The 20485-nt window shown below is 45.9% G+C and overlaps 1 protein-coding gene across 10 annotated transcripts in view; it reads right to left on the reverse strand.

Annotated features, from left to right (window-relative positions):
• The window catches only part of ZMYND8 (zinc finger MYND-type containing 8), a 111546-nt gene that overhangs the window by 35279 nt on the left and 55782 nt on the right, over window positions 1-20485 (reverse strand). For all 10 annotated transcript variants that reach the window (XM_045528505.1, XM_045528502.1, XM_045528501.1 and 7 more), the window contains 3 exons: window positions 19781-19896; window positions 15110-15591; window positions 5648-5788 (listed from right to left, as the gene is read on the reverse strand). In XM_045528505.1, the coding sequence (XP_045384461.1) occupies window positions 5648-5788; window positions 15110-15591; window positions 19781-19896 (739 nt within the window). The remainder of the gene's footprint in view (window positions 1-5647; window positions 5789-15109; window positions 15592-19780; window positions 19897-20485) is intronic.

Here is a 20485-nt window from a genome sequence, read left to right on the forward strand (position 1 = left end):
TTTAGGAGTTCAGTCAAACGTAATTATCTTTCTCAAAACTTTCAGTGCATTTTGACTCTTCTCTCCTCCGCAGGGAGAAAAAGAAGAGCTTCGCTTTCTCATTTAGCTCATAGTAGCTTATCAGGGCTCCTTCCACCCCTGCCCTTCTATATCGGGAATATCTTCAGAATCCACCCTTGCTGCCAACATTTTGAACTTTTCAGCTGATACGAAGACAGCTTAGGCTATAAATGGAAACAAGGGATAAAAAATACCCACGCTAGAGAAAGAGGCACAATCTTACATTTCTGGAGGCAACATAAATCAGAAGCACCTCTTTCGAGGGCAATTTGGCAACGCCTCCCAAAATGTCAGCCGCACCTGGCCTTTGACCCTCGTTCCGCTTCCAGGAAGCCATCCGAGGGACACCCTCCCAGGTGGGCCGGAGCGCCCTCCCTGCAGCTGTTCTCAACAGCAAAAATAGAAAACAAGCTAGAGTCAATAAATAAGGTGCCTCAATAAATGTTACAATTTACCGTTAAATGGAATTAATAAGGCTGCTAAAATAAGAGTAAGGCAGATTTCTATGTGTTGATATCAAAAGCCAACCTGTTTGATGAAAAAGTAACAATCCATAGAGCACTTTAGCACTGGTGTAGGGGAGAAAAGAAGTAAATGGAATATAGATATTATGTATTCTCAAGATTTCTGAACACTGTCACTATAACGTTTAAGGCCGGGAGGAGTCTTTGTTGTGGACACGGAGTGGGAGTGGGGTCAGGTGGGGTGGGGTGGAGGAGCTGCCCCTTGTGTCGTAGGACGTTCAGCAGCATCCCTAGCCTCTACCCACCAGATGCCAGTAGCACTCACATCCCAGGTGTGACAATAAAAATGTCACCAGACATTGCCAAATGTCACCTGGGGGACAAAAATCACCCAGGCTGAGAATCAATGGTATATGTCTAGAAGAGCTCTCTGGGGGAATGAAAACAGGCAACAATGGTCACCTGTGGGGAGGGGGCATAGAGGCAGGTGATCAGAGGTATGGACAGGCTGGCTTTTCATAAAATGTCCTTCTATACTTTGAAATTTCTCCTACATGGCCAGGCATGGTGGCTCACGCCTGTAATCCTAGCACTCTGGGAGGCCAAGGCAGGAAGAGCCCTTGAGCTCAGGAATTCAAGACCAGCCTGAGTAAAAGCAAGACCCTGTCTCTACTAAAGAAAGAAAAAATTAGCCAGGCGTGGTGGCACACGGTTGTAGTCCCAGCTACTCAGGAGGCTTTGGCAGGAGAATTGCTTGAGCCCAGGAGTTTGAGGTTGCTGTGAGCTAGGCTGATGCCACGGAACTCTAGCCCAGGTAATAGACAAAAAAAACAAAGAAATTTCTCCTATCATGTGCATTTGTTACTTCTAAAAAATAAAATAAACTTTTAAAAGAAAAATATAAACACTTCTTTTTCAGTTAAAAAGAACAGAGTGGGATCTCGTTTGTTCTAAAAGGATGGGCACTTCAGGGACTTCCAGGAGCCACAAAATGGCAGTTCCTTCAGCAAAGAACATCATTTAGACGAGAGACCCCGGCAGATGCCATCTATCAGTCAAAGCCAGGCAGAGATCCTCCCGCCTCGCTCACTGTAAAGAAAAGCAAGACAATATCTGGAAAGCCTGGCCCTGGTGCTGCACTTGTGCTCCCCAAGAATGCCCAACTTCTAAGGGACTGCTTCATGCACAGAAAGGAGGCCTCCTGTCAGCAGCAGTGGAGAAACAAACAAGCAGAAGTGCTCTGGGTTTGACAACTTTCCACTGCTCTGCTGGCATCTTCACCAGAGCATCAAGGGACATTTTTGTCACTAACAGGACTCCTGGTGTGTTCAGCCCAATGTAAACACCTTCTGCAAGATAAGAGGAGATGGGATTACGGAGAAAGCAAACAGGAGTCTAGAAGAAAAGAATCAGGCCCTCCTCTTCTCTTCCAGCCTCAGAAACACGTTTCTGTTTATGACTTATTTATAATCGCCACTGAGTCCCAGGAAGGGCCCGTGACAACCCACTAGGGCTCAGCTCCTCATCTTAGAGACAAGACAGTAATGAGGGGAACAGCGCGGTAGCAACCAGGGCAAGAACCAGGCCTCTGCACAATCTTCCCCTCATGCATGAGCAGTTAGACAGGCGAATGACCATACTGAAGAGTAGTCGAGTAAACTACGAATGACCCATGGACTGGTTTTTGTATTTTTGGTTGCATTGTTTGTTTGGCCCAAGTAGAGTTTTTGGTTTGTGTTTCTAATGAAATGGATTGCCAACTTTACCAAAAAAAAAAGGAGAATTCACATAAAAATTTGGATTTCTGTTTTTCTTGAAAATTCAGTCTGACAAGTTCAACTGGCGAGGACTACTTCCTTTAGAAAAGCACTTTGTCCTCCGTGTTCTTGCCAATTCCAGATCTTCACTTACCTCCGACCCCTACAGCCGGGCTGCCTTATCCAACAGGCACAAGAGACACTGCCCAGGGCCATGAAAGTCAAACCACAGCCCTGTCCGCTAAGAGCTCAAGCTCTACAGGAGATAAACGTGACCCTAAAGGCCAAACTCCACCAGGAACTACATGTGATCTTGGGTAGGTGGCTTTGCTTCTCTGTGCTTCCATTTACGCTTCTGCGAAATAGGGCTATTACCTCCTTCAAAGGTTGTTGTAATTTTTTTTAATGGTTTTAATTTACAGAAGGTAAAACTCATTTTGAGGGGGAATACAGTTCTGCGAGTTTTAACACCTGCAAATTTATGTAACCACCGCCACAAACAGAATGCAGAACTATCCCACCTCCGGGTTTGTAGACAAACCCTCCTCCACTCCGACCCCTGGCAATCACTTATCTGTTCCATTTCTAGAAATCTGCCTTTTCCGGTGTTTTGTTTTGTTTTTTTAATGAAATCCTGTTTTGCTAGATACAATCATTTCATCATTTATGCCTGGCACTCCCTATCTATTCCATCTGCTGAAGGTGGTTAGCTGCACGGATGACAGACATGATCAAGTCCCATAGACCATGTGCCCAGTCCCCAGGAAAACTGCTGAATTCTTTAGCATTTCCTCTCCACGTTCTGACTTTTCTACCCACCCACCGTACTTCCGTCAGTCCCTAGCTGATCCTCTTCCCATTAGGTAACCGAAATCCCAGCCCATAAACACCCACATTCCCAATGCTTCATTCCCGCTGATGAAGATGAGAACCGTGTCCCAGGACTGGAAGAGCTAGCAGGGGACACAGAACAAGACAGCCTCGGCCTCCCCCGTGCCCACCCACCACCGCACCCACCCGCCTGGACACACAAGGGGAAGAAATCTCTCACTCCCACAATAGCTCAAGCCAAACTGAAAGACCCACGGTGTCAGGAGGATGCCCAGTGACCACCTGGTTTGGGGAGAGAGCTATTCCTGCCAGGCATGACTGGCAGAGAGGGAATCTCACTGTGAGAACACCTCCGCACAGCGCTTCTTTTTGGGGTGTGGAGGTGGGAGGAGGGCGTGAGAAAGCAAACCACATTTTTGGGAACAATGAATGTTCCCAAGGCAGCAAATGGGTCCCCTTTCATTTAAGGAAGGAGCCAAATAACCAATCTGAATTGGACCCCCAAAGCCACCACCACCCTGACTGTCCCATTACACCTGGGCTGCATCAACAGGTGACCCAGGATGGAGACACAGGCCAAGCTCCAGCCCTGCTGCTGCCCCTGGCTCTGGGATCCTGGGCACCTCAAGCCTCCTCTCCAGACCTCAGTTTCTCCAACCGAAAATGCCACTGCAGGACAAGATGGGCCTGGAGGGCGCCCACCACCAAATGCTGTGGAATTGACACGCAAGACTCGCCGGGCTCAGGTGGCCACCTCCCTTCCTGAAACCCCCTGTACCAGAGGCCTCCAGAGCAACACACTTCCCTGGTGTAGCTCCCCTCACTCACTGCTCCTCCGCTGCCTGACCTCCACGTGCTTAACGTCCAGGGCCCGTTCCTGAGGGTCTAGCGCTGACTCACAACCTCAGCAAGCCGTAGGGGCTGGATCGTGGGGCTGTGCGGGGCTGTCCTGTGCACGACAGCATATTGAGCAGCAACTCTAGCCTCCAACCACTAGATGCTAGCAGCATGCAACCTCCTTTCCCCCCATCACAGTGAAGAAATTCAAGATTCCAGGAATTACACCGCCTGCCCTGCCCTGGCCTCAGGGCACCCTAATTCCTGCTTCCAACTGCCCTCCTGACCTCTCTAACCAGGGTCTAACAGACACATCACACCTACAGAACCCAGACTGAACCTCTGGCATCTACTTCTCCTGCCTTACACAAACAGCACGATCACCAACACCATCCAGTAATTCTCGGTTACGGGGCCTGTCCTGGGCACCGCAGGACGTTGGCAGCATCCCAGGCCTCTGATCCCAGTGGCAGCCCCACCCCTCGAGTCCAGGTGTGACAACCAAAAATGTCTCTAGACACTGCCAGGAGTGCCTGGGGGGTGGGGGGGGGGGCATGTTACCAAATTGCCCCCAGATAAGAATAACTAACAGATAGGGACTATTCTCAACACAGCACGCAGAGTGGTCCTTCTGAAATGTGAGGCCTACCCACATCCCTCCCCGCCGACCCCCCCACGGCAGGGTCCATAAGGCCCCTGTTCTCTCCCCAACTCCATCTACCCGCCTCCTCCCCACTCACTGGGATGCAGCCACCTGGCCTCCTTGCTCCTCCCCTAACACACCAAGTTAATCTTTAGTCTAGGGCCTTTGAAATCTCTCATTCCTTCTAGAATGTTCTTCCTCCAGAGAATGGCACTGCTGGGTTTTCTTAGCATGCAAATCTCAGCTCAAATATCACCTCCTCAAAGAAGACCCCTCTTAAGCCACCCCCCCCCAAGTAAACCACTACCTCTGCCCCAACCTGCCCACCTCTCTCCGTATCGCATCCACACACTTTACCTTTGAGGCATCCACCACGGTGTGGACCCACCTTGCTTACCTTGATCACTGTCACTCCCTTTTTATAACCCAAGCTGCACAAGAGCAGAGTCCTTAGCTGACTTGCTCTCCACTCTCTCCACGCCTAGAACAGCGCATAGCACACAACACATGCTCGACGAAAATCAGGAGTCATGATGGGATGAACCAATAATCAATCAATAGTAACTTCATACTTGGTTGTTCAGCATTTCTGGTACCAATTTTTGTTAAACACTTTGGTCTAAGGTAGAGTTTTTAAAACAACCAACAACCCAATAGGTTCAAAAATAATAAATTATTATTACTATTCAGGAAATGAAAACCAGCATTTTAAAAAAATTACAAGAGAATTAAGGAATATCACTGCACATAGTGACAGAAGGTAAACACTGATGCATGAAATGCATTTCTGTTCAGAGGCTGCATTTACATACAGGACAAGGAGGTGACTCGGGTCAAGGGCAGGGAAGGCTGTAGACACTGGCCTAATGTGTGTCAAGATCAAACCACTTTGCATGTCCACAAGCCCGAGGAAATCCCTCACTTGTCCCACTGTATCTTTTACATTTTTGAACAAAGAGTTCAAGGTCCAAGAACCACATACAAAAGAGGATATCACAACTTGCAAAAATATTCACGGTTGCCAGAGAAAGATCCTTCCAAAAATTCCAACTGACCCAGGTTAAGATTCAGGATGCTTCCAGTGGTGGATGTTTTGTCCGTTTTCGTTGTGATTGGAGCTGACGGTTGAGGAGAGAAAGGTTTCGGGCTGTCACAGAGACTCCCTGCTTGTCCTGTCTTTGTAGACGTTGGTGAAGCTGAAAAAGGATGTCATTGTTAAAAGACAGATTTTACAAATAAACAAACAAGTAAAACTTGTAGGTGTGGGGCAGGGAGGGAACAGAAACTATGAAATTGTATTTGATTTCAATTAGGCCACCACAGCCTCACACATGGGGTGGGACGGGGAGGGCTGGCCGTTTATTTTAAGCAAAGGGCTTTAACTCGACGTTAAACCATTAAAGCCACAAAGGAAGAAGGCCTCGCTGGTTATTCGATTAAGCACAAAGCTCTAAGACAAATCGGCTAAGCTGCCACTGAAATTGGTTTGGCCCATTCACGGGTATAAATCTCAAAATAAACAGCGATTAATGCAGCCCCCACGGAGTCCAGATGCGGAGACCCAGAGCCAGGCTTACAGAGGCGTGTCATCTGTCTGGGAGGAGACGCCGCCGCGGCTCACACGCGGCCTCTGCACCTGCCAGTGACCAGCACAGCCCCTGGGAAACCTCCAGCTCCCATTTCAAAGGTTCTCGAGGCCGCATGAAGCCAAACTGAGCACCAGATGGAGTGAAGGAGACGTTGGAAAATTATCTCCCTCTTTATTGTGTTTCAAACTTTTTTTTACAAGAGGACAGAGAATTGCACCTATGCCTGAGGCTTTTAAAAATACCTTAGAACTACCCACAAGCTGCTCCTTTCTCAGCTTCACTGCGTTGGATGAGAGGAAGGAGGACAGGAAACCAAACCATTTATTTTAACAAAACAAGCTTTTGGAGGGGCCAACAGAGCCTCCTAAAGACCTTTCCCATCCTGCCTGCTGCTTTGCCCTCAACAATGCACGTTATTGGGACTGTCCTGTTTACACTTCTTGGGCCCATTTAAAAACAACAGGAACTGACAACACAATGGCCAGCTCTCCCGTGATGTGCAAGAAATGTTCCAAGGTGACCTGGTCCTTGAGAGAAATACACTGATGGCAACTTAGGGTTAGGAATCAAGATGTCCCTAGGGGCTTCAAAAGCAACAGGACCCATAGGTGGGTGCTTGCCTCAGTTTTCTCACCTGCCAAATGGGAACACTCAGAATGAGGGTTCGATGGGTTAACACTTGCACAGCAACTGAGCCAGTCAATAGACATGAGCTAGTCTCAGCTCCCGGGCTGGGCCTGCCAACATCATTTTTAACACGATATAGCAGGAAAGCCTCCAGGCATAAAGAGGCCTGGATTCAGGCGTGGATCGGGAGCCAGACACTGTGGATTCTAGTCCTGGCTCAGCTGCTGACCTGCTGCGTAACCTTGGGCAAGTTACTGTCACCTCTGCTTCTTTTCCCTGGCAGCAGCAGAGGCACCAATTACATGATGTGAAGGGATGAGGAAAGTGCCTACACCTCATCAGGTTGCTGTGAGGATTAAATCAGTCAGTCAGTCACCTGGAGGGTGCCTGGCATCGAGTGAGTGTTCTGTTAATTGTATGCTATGATGGCAGCATTATTTTCTATTTCCCCAGGAACTTCTAGGACTTTGGTTTCATCACTTGAACCTCCGGTGCTCCGGCACAGGGGTTCTGCTCCCCAGGGCACGGTGGGCAATGTGTGCACACGTTTTGGGGTTGCCACAACTAGGGGAGTGGTATTGCTACTGGCATCTTGTAGGTAGAGACCAGGGATGTTGCGAAACCTCCTAGAATGTACAGAACAGCCCCCACAAAAGAGACCTATCTGGCCCAAAATGTCAGTCGTGCTGACATTGAGAAACCCACACAGGGAAGAAGCAGGGTGCCTGCAGGAGTCCTGTTCCTCATCTGGAAATGAGAAGGGGTGAGGATTAGCTAAAGTAAGCCATGTCGTTTGGTGCCTAGCAAGTGCTCAATAAACATAAGAAATTATTTTAAGAATTAACTTTAGAAAAATAAATAAATTAAACCAGTTTGACGGCAAGGATTCATAGACTGCCTGGCACAGCACGTGGCAGGCAACACACCTTCAGACGGGGGCTATTATTATTACTGTTACTACCACTGCTTCTGTAACAAGCAGAACTCAAGTGCGTGCTACACAAAGAAACAACCGGTTTCCCCTGGAGATGGGTCTGGCTCACTCTCCACTCCACCGGGAAAGGGGAGGGCCCACCCTCCCAGGCATCTGCATGTGCAAAGGTTCATGTCATCAGGGAAGAGGACACACTTCAGGGTCACTTAGCAACCTATGAGTCCCACACTGCAAACTCTTCTCTGCATCTCCCTGAAAAACAGACCTCCAAGGCCCACTTCAAATGTCACCTGTCCCACCTCCCCAATCTGTGAAAACATCTGTACCTGCCCCGTCCTCCCAATTTCAGTTAACTGCCCTACCTGGGGGTTCAAAGCCAAACAAACACACCTGGATCACCTGGATTCCTCCACTGCTCTCTCACTTCAACTTACCCAACTCTTCCGCAAGGCCTCTGCACTCCGCTTCCTAAATACATCCCCAATCTCTCCACTGAGCTCCTCCTCCACTGCTGTCACCCTGGTCCCTGCATTCTCAATGGGGACACGACAACCCCCAAGAGGGTAAAAAGTGGTTCTTAGAGGGTGAAAAAAATGTTACTACCCCTTTTATGTATAAAGTACACACTTCCGTGTGGTACATAAACAGATACACAATACTTTTGAATTTCATGGGAGTCCACTCTTAGGTATATGCCCAAAAGAACTGAAAACAGGTACTCAAATCTTTCAACACACATGTTCACAACGGCACTATTCATATGCCACAGTACCCTGTTTCTGGAGCAGAACCCTCAAATACTGAAATCACATCACCAGAACCATCCATAATACACATCCTAGGCCTTTGGAGAGAAACTATTAATAGAACTCAGAATATGAGAGTAGAAAGACTTTTTCTTTTGTTTTACATCTTTCTATGCTACTGTAACATAGCTGTTGGGTTTTCTTGTTTAATCATGTACATGGTACCACTCCCAACTTAAAAAAAAAAAAAAAAGCCAACTAGAAGTACTTAGATTATAGGCCATTTTGCCCTTTTTAAATACTTTTTTGATTTTGCTGGAGAATAAACCTTTAAAACAGGTGCAAAAATGTATTTATTAACATGGAAAATTCTAACTAAAGGAAGAGAAATTCTGTAATTATATGACTCCAAAGAGGTTCAACAGATATTTTCTTTAAAATTTTTATTCTGGCTTTATATGCGGCCATCTACAGGAATATGTAAAATGCTAGGCTGGCCAAAATGCCTATAACACATTGGGAGTTGGGAAGTTAGCAAGGGCATAGAATGCATTTCAAAATATGTATTTTTATATATACACAATTTACATTAACAAAACAAATCAATGTATCCATTTAAAACATTTGCATTCACATTACTTCAGGAAACCAGGTTTCTTTCCCCAGGAAATGTTTTCCAAAATTCAGCCATTCACATGCCCCACCTCTCTGTCATAGTCATATGCCATCTACCTACTAGTGACAATTAGAACCATATATGCTGACACAGAAAGATGTCAAAGAGATATTGCTAAGTTGAAACAAGCAGAAAGCTTAGTATGACCCCATTCCACCACAAAAAAAATTATTACTATTACTATCAATGTGATTATATACATTAAAAATCTAAAGGTATATTCAGTTCTTAAAAATTGTCACCTCTTAGGGTAGAATTATGTGTTTATTTTACATTACTAAACTTTTAAAGGAATTATCTTATATTCAGGAAAAAAATAATATTAAATTCAATATAAATATCGAAGAGCTTCAAAGATGAATGAATATAAAGCAATCAGAATTCTTGTCACTAACTTCAAAAGCTAAAATTCAAAAGCATCGTACATTAAATAGTACATGGTTCTCAGTGAGGACGAGGGGAGATGATTTTGCCCCCCAGGGGACACTTGGCAATGTCTGAAGACATTTTTGTCCGTCATAATTGTGGGTGGGGGTGCTACTGGCATCCCGTGGGTAGAGGCCAGGGACGCTGCTAAACATCCTACAGTGCACAGGGCAGCTCCACACAAAGGATGGTCTGGCCCCGAATGTCAAGAGTGCTGAGGTTGAGAAACCCTGCTTTACGTCACTCTAGACATTTTCAAAAGCAAAAAACATTTGGAAATGTTCATTTCAATTAAACTTTGAAACAGATGCCAATCCTTTTATAAAGCCATAAATCTTGCCCAAAGAAATAACTAATTGCCTTTGAAGTCACAAATAATTCAATCAGATTTTATACTTTGAAGTACAATTCACAAGTGTGGGCTAAAACACATCATTTACTATCTGCATTTACAGAATCTACCCTATGCGAAGTGCTATTCTGACTACATGAAACATGACTCCTGGAATTAAATTAGAAAAAAAAATTCCCTTTCCCTCCCATACACCCCAGCACTCTGGGCAGGGTGGAGGAGGAGGAGTTAATGATTCATGCTAAATTTCCTCAACTTAAAAAACCTAGGAATCAACCTACATGCTCAAGGGGCTGCATGTTGCACAAGCCCTCATGGTACCATGCACAGATGAGCACTGCACCACGAAACGGTGTCGGGTGGGTTAGGGCGTGTTGGTAGAAATGCAGTTTTGAAGGGACGTTCACTACCATGGAAACGTATTCAGAATACAAAGCTTAAAAAAAAAAAAAAAATCCCAGAGTCTACAACAGACATTGCAAACAGGTGATCCATGACCCAAGCGGTTCACAGATGCATTTGATGTGGTATAGCTTTTTTTGGTTTGTTTTTAAAACTGAGCCAAGATATAAAAGTTAGTAGCAAGGCATGGTGGCACCTGCCCATAGTCCCAGCTACTCCGGAGGCTCAGGTGGGAGGACAGCTTGAGCCCAGGGGTTCCAGCACAGCCTGGGCAACACAGGGAGATCCCTGTCTCTTTAAAAAAAAAAAAAAAAAGACTTGGGATAGTTCCATTTAAAAGAATATTTAAGGGTTCTCTTGAAAAATCAGAAAACTGGCAACACTGAGCCCACATTCCCACTTGACAAGAACCAGCAGGAAGAAAAAGTTCCCAGGTCCCTTTCATAAAGGCAGACCTCTCTACCCCAGCATTTTGAGACCTGTTAGTGGGTGATAACAGCTCTTTTATACAAGAGGGTGGAAATGCCAGCGTGCAGCATGTATCAAAAGGTTAAATGCTGCTTGGGTAAGTGTTACACACCCGTGTGCACACACAAGCACACGTATGTGGTGCAACAAGTCATGAGGAGCATACTCTGGCTTTCATTCACCCCAGACCCCGTCACTTTCCAACCTCGCTCCTTTCTGTATCTGCCTGATCTCCCTAAAGTACTTGACTTTTCAACTTAACAGTATGACTTATAAACCAACATAGAAAAAGCCCTGGAAACAATATCTAACAGCTGACTATGCGAGGTGGGGTTATCAGTGACTTTAGTTTTTGTAATAAACAATTTTACAACAAAATTGTTGGGTTGTGGTTTTTATCGTTTTGGTTTCACAATTAATAAAAAAAAAAAAAGAGTATATGAAACGGCTCTCCTTTTTCCCCTAAATGGTAACCCACAGTGGAGCTATGAAACCAAAGGACCATTAGCTCAGAGGGTGGTGAAAGCCAGACCCCAGGACTCTGACCCTAATAATATTAATGACTTTACAACAGCTTCTGCATGCAAATGCTGGTGAAGGCATCAATTCTGGCCAGGAGGCCTACACAAAAGAAGTACCAGGAAAATCACTGAGAATATCCACCACGTTGGCCATCTCGACAGCAGGATTCCAAGCCATTGGGAGTTAAACGCTTTCTGGCTGAGCAAGTGCTTCTTAGAAAGCTAAATCCAGTTCTAAGAATTGCACATGGCTCTGAGTTCTTCAATCTCCCCAACAAAAGGAAGATTTCTAAACTCATAAAAGTTTTATGTAATTAACATTTCAATCTGTAGTTTTATGCTGCTGGTTACAAAAGTTTCACTGCTGAAGCTACTTACATGGTTCCTCTATCCTATGACACGACAATCTTTCTATTTTTTTGAGACAAAGTCTCAGTCTATTACCAGGCTAGAGAGCAGTGGGGTCATTGTAGCTCACTGTAACCTCAAACTCCTGGGCTCAAGCAATCGTCCCACCTCAGCCTCCCAGGTAGCTAGGACTATAAGCATGTGCCACCACATTTGGTTGACAATCTTTTTTTTTTGGATAAACCACAGTTTTATCGCAATATATTATCCCTGTGGAGGCATTTTAATAGACATGTCACTTTTCCCTCCACTAAACGCTATTATTGCTGCTAACAGCAGAGGGCAGTAGGGTACAGTGAAAAGAAAACCAGCCTAGACTGAGGATCTGGCTGTGGGGACTCAGGCATTTCCCTTACGCTCTCTGCAGGGCCCTCAATTTGCCTTCTGTAAAATGGGGAGACTGACTTAGTTTCCTCTAACTCTCTAGTCTACAATGGTGGTTAGCAAGCTATGGCCCATAGGTCAAATCTGGCGTACCACCTGTTCCTGTAAGGCCTGCCAGCCAAGAAAGATATTTAACATTTTTTAAGGGTAGGAGGGGAAAAAACAATCAAAAGAATTAATAGTTCCTGAACAAGCAACTTATATGAAATTCAAATTCCAATGTCCATCAACAAAGCACTACTGGAATTCGGCTATATAATGTCCACGGCTGCTTTAGTGCTACAACAGTGTTCAATAGTGGCATAGTTTTGACAAAGACCCAGAAAGCCTAAAATATTTACTATCTGGCCCCTTACAGAAAAGGGAGCAATTTGTAAGATTAAAATGATTTTGAGTATCACCCCCTCTTCCTATACTACTCATTGGCTAAACTCATGATTTGTAAAATGACCCAAGCACATGCTAGTAAAGGGATATTTTAGGAAAGGGACTTTAAAGTCTACTGAAACAAGGGATCTACTAACTTCTCACCTAAAATGCCAATCAAATGATGAGGGATTTGTCACAAGTGTGATGCCATTGATCCTTCTCCTTTTGTACCTCTTGAGGGAAGAGAGAATCTAAGTTAAACACATTGCACCTATTCTCATATTCCTCTAAAACTATATTTTTTGAAATGTGGTGCAGGAAACCAACAGTGGTACACACACCAACATGTTTTATTTTACTAGTTATGTATTAATTTCGTGTATATTGGGGAAAACACAACAAGCAATTTAAACACATGAGCCTATCTATATATTTTGTTTAGTTTGGGACAAAGCTAAGTCACAGATTTAATATTTAACTATGTAATAAAATACAGCAAAAAATCATGGCAGTGAAAGTTCAGGCAACAGTGATTCACAAAGTTGCTGCCAAGGTTAAAATCTAAAATACTTCCTTCCAAAGCATGCTCTCTATGGGAACTAACAGGCCAACAGGTTTGTATCCTATTTTGTGTACTTGGCCTAAATGGAATCATGTCATGGAATAAAAGCGAGCTTTTAAAGGACTCTGGGCAGAAGCAAGGGGGCAAAAGGGAAGATTTTTCTGAAATGATGTCAACACAAATTATATTAACCCCAGAACAAAACTCTACAACTCAACCATGAGTACCTACGACCATGGTTGAATCAAAACTGGAGAAAGAGCCTATAGCCTTTATTTAGAAGAACCAAAAACCACAGGTCACTAACTCCCTCCACCCTTCCTACAGCCACTTGGGAAGCAATACTTGAAAATAACCCAAGAAAACACCACAACTGAAATGGGTGGAATTCTTTTGAGTTCACAACTGACTAAGTCCCCATCATTTTACCCTGTGGGTCTCTTGGAGAACTAATGCTTGTTCCTTAAACAGTTCCTATGTGAAGGAGAGGAGGAGGAGAGCAGGAGGAGGAGGAGGAGGGAAGAGGGAGAGGGGAGGGGGAGGGAAGAGGGAAGGGGAAGGTGGGAGGGAAGGGGAGAGGGGTGGGAGGGGAAAGGGAGAGGGGTGGGAGGGGAGGGGAGGAGGAAGGGAAGGGGAGGAGGAGGGGTGGGGGAGAGGAGGGTAACAGGGACAAGAGGAGAAAGGGGAGGGGAAGAAGGAGGGGAGGGGAAGAAGGAGGGGAGGGGAAGAAGGAGGGGAGGGGAAGAAGGAGGGGAGGGGAAGAAGGAGGGGAGGGGAAGGAGGGGAGGGGAAGAAGGAGGGGAGGGGAAGAAGGAGGGGAGGGGGAGAGACTTGTCAGAAGTCTAGTGATCCAATCCATTGACGTGCTTCATTCATTCTACAAAACATTCCAAGACACTCTGACCTCACATTTAATAACTAGAGATTTTACTTCAAAATCCAGACTTCCCATTCCGCCAGAAGAGGATCTGAAAACCCTGAGTCCACGTTCCCACATGGCGACCATGGGCTGGAGCCCATGCGGCTCACCCCCCCACCCCCCCATGGCCTCCCCAGCCAGGTCCTGAGGGCCAGCTGCCTTTTCTCATCACACTAGGTGTCTCTGTGCCACACCTCTCCAAGGTGGAACGACAAAGAACTAATTGTGAAGGCAATTTTCAAGAAAAATGAGAGCAAAACCACTTCCTTGCGAAGGCAGTAAAATTCATTAAGTATTTAACATGTGACCAAATTATGATTAGGTAGAAAGAATTCCATTTGAGTCACCATTACTTTTCTTACTCTCAGCCAGCACCCCCAACTGCGCACGTCTCTGATGCATGTAGCCATCGTAGCCACCTGATCCGTGTAACGATCACCATAATAATACAGTAGCTAACATTTCGTGCAGTACTATTTTAGGCACTGTTCTAAGTCCTTTATTAATTCATTTGATCCTTATGAGAGCCTACAAGGTGGGCAGTATTATGATCGTCACGTTACAGATGGGGAAACTAAGGCACCCAGAGTTTAAATACCTTACCGAAGCCAAACAGCTAGCGAGTGGCAGAGCTGGGCTTTGAGACTAGCCTCTGCCTTCGTAACCACTCTACTTCAGCGTGTCTCAAAACCACACCACCACTGCTAACCAAGGTGACCTTTAAGGGAGCGGGATACCTCTGGGGAGAGAGAATATTTTCAACCTTTCCTGTTTCACTAACATTTGAGCATTTAGTGCGTGCATTGTCTCGATATAAAAAGAAACTTTCAATTAAAGCAAAATTCTTGGGAAAGGGAAAAAAAGAAAACCTTTATGAAAAGTTGTGACTCATCCAAAAGGCAGTGACATCTGAACTGAATTTGGACAGATTTCTGGCCATCTCCATCCACCCACTTCTAGGAATGACCTCCAGCCGGCCTCTTGGGAACATTTCTCGTTGTTGGGTCCCTAAGAGCAAGAATCCCATCTGGCTACGAATTTAAAATGCGCTCCCGCGGTTCCCGCACCCACGGGGACCGGAGTCCGGGCCGCCCCCTTCCCTCCCCTCCCCCTCCGCGCAGGGGCTGGGCTGACCTGCGCTCTTATCCAGGAAGTCCAGGGACTCCTCGCTGGCGCTGAAGTGGCTGGACGTGGGCTTCTTCTCCGTGTCCTGCTCCACGTCGGAGCCCGTGTGCACGGACGAGTTCGTACTCGTGGGCGAGCGCGGCATGTCCGACAGCGAAATCCTGCGCCCCGCGCCCCCACTCAGCATGGGTTTGCCCATCAGCATCTTGGGGGACGCCGTCATGTCAAAGTTGAGCTTGATCTTCTCCTGCTTGTCTATCTTGGCCGTGCCGGCGCTGGGGTTGGCGGGGTCGAGCAGCATTTGGTACTGGCTGTTGGGCGTGTAGGGCGTCCTGAACGGAGAGTAATTAAAAACCCCGAACTTCCTGCGGATGTTCTCCACGTACACCTCCATCTCTTGCATGGCGCTGTTGAAGATGCTTTTCGTCTTTTTCACAGAAAAAGGAATTTCTTTAGACATGAGGTAGCAATTATTTATTGGAACCCAGGCCCTAGGAGGGCAAAAGAGAAAGAGATTTTTTTTAAGTCAACTTTAGTTAATTTCCGAGATTGGTTTTTATTTCTTAATGTGACCCAAAATAGCCTAGCATGTTTGCCAGGATTATTAAATACATATTCCATTTTTTTTAACTATTTGGTTTGAATGGTTAATTAACGATCCACTTAACAGACATGTTCTACCCTAAGAACACAACATGAACAAAGCTCCACTAAAATGTTAAAAGACTCAATAGACTTAGACATTTTAATCCGTTAAAAAATAAATCCCCTTTGGTTTCCAGTTGGTAGACAGTAAGAAATCAGCGACTGCATCCCAGCCACCTCCGAACGGAGAATGACTCCCCAGCTCTCACTGAGCTCCACACAGACATAAAGAGCTTCCTTTTCTCCTTGCCATTCTAAATGGGACCAGAAGGAAATTCTGGAAACCCACATCCCAAACGGAAGTACACGTTTTTGAATGTGAGATAATTCACACAGAAAATCACCGAAAAACAGCGCATTAGCCTTCAGGTATCCACCTTTCACCTTCCATCCTGGGCCAGCTCCGTCTTCCTACCATCCACACCCCACATCCCCACGTGCTGAGCAGAGACCCATGAGAGCAAAAATGACAGCAGCAGTTTTTCTGGATCCAGTGACCCACAGCGGGAGTTGGGAACAAGGCAACCGCTGCTATGGGTGACAGCAGAGCCGATACAGGGACATCCAGGACAGAAGGCTGCCACACAGAGGGTTCCCCAGCCTCAACCCAGGTTGTAGCTGGGAAACTGGCAGAAGTGAGCTTTTCCAAGGAGGCCTTTTGGATTTCACAGACCATAAATTCCAGCCAGGCATAAAGCAATGGGGAGCAAACTGGACTTCAGTGAAGTAGAAAACTCACGTCTAGGTCAACAAAAGAAAGCAGCATCTGCTCAGTTGCTATCGAAGGGGACCATGTAAGAGTATGAGACCCAAACTGCCTAGTCTTCCAGTGTTTTAAAGAGAAGCAGAAAACAACTGCACTTTGTATGTTACATGTTTACCCCATTTCAAACAGGAAGCATGTAATTTTTATTTTTAAGAGAAAAACAACCCAGGGGAAATAAAGCATGTCCTTGGGGCAGATTGTTTGCAACTTTTGGTGATACTAGATCGCAACATAATCTAAAACTAAATAGCCTAAAAATATCTAACTGCTCTCTCGGAGTGCTGGAAATTACCAGCTTCTCATACATTCTGACTGCTCTTTCTGCTGAGACCGGAAGAACCATTATCTCCAGCAGGAGGGAAAGCAGCTGAGCAGCAGCCTGTGCTCTCAAGGTAAGAGTTCGCCCCAACGGGAGACTCAGTTAGGACTGGGTGGGTGAAGACCAGGACTGGACAGGACAGATCTGAGATGCAGCCCGGATCCCCCAAGAGTCAAGCAGCTCCACCAGGCGCTTATCAGCCAGTAGGTCTTGTGACCTGTCCCTGCCCTGCCCTGCCCCATCCCACCCCTACTTTTGTCTGGTATCAAGGCCACACAAGCGCCTACCATGAATTGCTTGGCAGGAAAGTAAAAGTGTTTCTTTTCCTTAAAGCAAGCCCAGCAAATATTTAAATGGCAATTAGAGTTGCTTTACAATATAAAGCCTTTCGAAGGCACAAAGTCTAGACTCAAACTGCCTCAGTTCTAAGCCCAGCTGGGCTTCTTCCTGGCTGTGTGATCCTGGGCTAGGTATTACCTTCTCTGAGCCTCAGTTTTCTTATTGGTAAAATGGAGATAAAAGGCACTTCTACCAAAAAAGCACTTAAAACAGTGCCTGGTGCATGGTAGGCACTCAATTCATATCAGCCTTTTTTTTTTTTTTAAACTCTGTAGGCATCAAGTAAAATATTTCCTATGTTTTTACATAACTGTGTGTGTGTTTATGAAATAAACCTCCCTCCAAAAAAAAATGCAAATTCTTTTAAGGGACAGAAAGCATGCAGTGAGACTCTTCAGAACATGCCTGGATTTGAGCGAGAGGCTCGCTCTGGTATTTACGAACTTGACGACTAACATGCGGCATTTCTGCGATTCCTTATCCTGCTGTCCTGACCTATGTCCCTCACACAGGTACAGGCTTGTGTCTCGGCTCTACAACCCCAAGCATGAGGCCTCTCGTCTCGTTCCTGGGTCTCACCCAGAGCAGGCTGTCAACAAACGTGCCCCGTTCTGCCTTAAAAACGTCTGTCAGAACGAAGACCCCTCCAGGGAACTATGAGACTCCCCAGCGAAAGCCCCCCGGACCTCCCCAGCACTGTTGCTCCACCACCGTGGAATGCCCTCAGCAGCTGCCTCGGGGGCTCACCGCCACCCAAAATGAACAGCATGTTGCACTCCCTTAGTAGGGACAGACGACAGGACAGGCAGGAAGAGGGGGTCGGAAACTCGTGGCCATCAGACTCATGCTTTCTTTTCCACAAAGGAACGGAAGGGGTCTGGCTTCCACGACAGCCCCCATATGGAATCAAGGCCTCAACCTGCAATTTTTGCGGCAAAAGCCTTTGCAAAGCTCCTGCATCCTTCCTGGTGCCCTCTAAGCCACCTTCCATGGCTGTCAGTAAGGAATGAGAGACCCCTGCAGAGTGGTCACAGTGGAGACCAGAATCATCGACTCTAAGGGTCTGGGAACATTTGGTACATGGGAGTAAGCCCTGCTTTCCCGCCACCCGCCTGTATCCTAAGTGTACATATCCATCCTGTGTCACCCGTAGAGTGAGAATCCCAAGTCATCGAGACAGTTCACACTTGCCATGCTCTGATGAAGAGGTGGGATGTACAGCCCACCACCAATTCCTCCTGCTTTTCAAATAAAAAACAAACTCCTGCACCCCCCCATGACTCATCTCCCACCATCCTCTCCCTCCTCTCACCCTATGTAAACTACACTGTCTTCCTGGCTGTTCCTGAACACTCCAGACCTCGGCCCTTCCGTACCCCTGAGCCTCTGCTCTTGCTGGTGCGCCACCTTCCAATCTGAGATTACCCGGCCTATCTGTTCACCTGTGCATTATCCGCCTTCCCCACCAGGATGCCAGCCTGCAGACAGGCAGGGGCAGGACCTGCCTGGCTCACTCGCGTGTCCCCAGCATCTAGTGCACAGCCCGGCCAACAGCAGGCACCAGATATGTATTTCTCTGAATGAAGGAATAAATGAATTTTAGAAAGATCTCCAACAAGAGTGGTGAAAATCAAAGTATAATACTTCCTACTGAACCAAGCACCATATCTCGACTAATTTCCATTTTATCTCCTGACAATGGACTGTTGGGATTCCTAGTAAATGATTTTGCAGATTACTTTTGAATTCACGCTTTTTCTTTGATCTGCAAGATGACGAGCAAAACTTAACAAAGAGAGCATTCTTTTCAGATTCTGACGTTTAAAAATATAAGCTGTATCTTCTGTATATTCTGTGTGTATATTTAATTTTTAGGACATGTATTTTAAATAGTCTCCTCTACACACTCACGCACTTTCTCAAACTGCTTGGCGGGGCTCTGAGAGAGTCTTTGCCTCATTTAATCATAACATAACTTGCTAAAAGAGAACTAAGATATTAACCGCTGCTCATCTCGGCCTACCTGTCGTTCTCACGCATGCAGGAGGCTCCATGCTAAAGGGAACTGCTATTGGCTGGAATAAATCACTCTGCCTGGTGCACAGGGAAAGGGGAGGGCAGGAAGGCTGGGAGGAGGGTTCACACCTGTCAAAACAGCAACCCCTTATAATTTCCCATTGTAACTTCAGAGAAAAAGGAACAGGGAGGGAACTGCTCAGCACTATGATAAGAGATTCATTTACTGGCAATCTGGGGAAATACTTCTGATCCCTAAAAGCATTATTTTGAAAAGCAATTTACACAGAGGTTTCATTTACTCCAGAAAAAAAATGAAAAACAGAAAGAAAACAGCAGCACGGGACCCATTCCAACACTGGTTTCATCAACAGAACCAGTAAAGTAAGATTATTTTCTAATATACCTGAGAAAACTGAAGCCCACGCATTATCAAGCTAAACATAGCACAGGAAAACATTTCTCAGTGGCAAGATCAACGGCTGGTATCATGGCAATAAACAAAGTGATACCCACCCTCCACTTCTTTGCCTCTCCAATGACAGTATCAAAGGTTCAGTAAAAGCTACACTTCAAAGCCAAATTTAATACCCACCTGTCGTGTTGTCCAAAGAAACGGGCATCAACCTGCCCATCTTTATCCCTCAGAGCTTTTGCAGGCCAGAATGGAAACCCCTTCAGTTTTGCCCAGACCAGAGGATGTGGATTGCTCTAGGAAAAGAAACAAAATCCATAGTTTGTACACATTTGACAGCAAGGTACGCGTTAAGGGTTGGTACGTGAGGATGAAGCAGGGTTGAGGGACACAGGTCCCAAATGGAAAGAAAAGAATTTCAAGCAGGGTCTGCCCACATGGTATTGCCTAGAAAGTGTGGTCATGATGCCTGGACAAAACTGGAATGGGGTCAAACGGTGAAATTAGGAAGAACTGAATGATGGCAAAACCAGGCTTGAATCCTGGCTGTGCTATTACCTGGGTGGCCATGAGCACGTGATCTCACCTTTCTGTGCAACGTACACAGAGACAGTAATACCTGCATCCTCTGTTAAGTTTGCATTAAATGTGCATCAAGCCTAGCATGTAATAAGGGGCCATATTAGCTACCTTTATTCTTTATCAAAGGCTACACTGAGCCTTAGCTACAAAGGTGTTAATCTCCAAAGTCAGGAAGAGATATGAAATGTTTTCTCAACTTTACTTGCCCAATCTATCCCCCCTGAACCCTCTAACCCTCCCATCTTTCCAACACACACACCAGCCCACTCCAACAATGTACTCCTCTGATTTGGAAAATGCAGT

Source organism: Lemur catta, chromosome 17 (genome assembly GCF_020740605.2).
Source record: "Lemur catta isolate mLemCat1 chromosome 17, mLemCat1.pri, whole genome shotgun sequence".
In the NCBI taxonomy this organism is placed as follows: Eukaryota; Metazoa; Chordata; class Mammalia; order Primates; family Lemuridae; genus Lemur; species Lemur catta.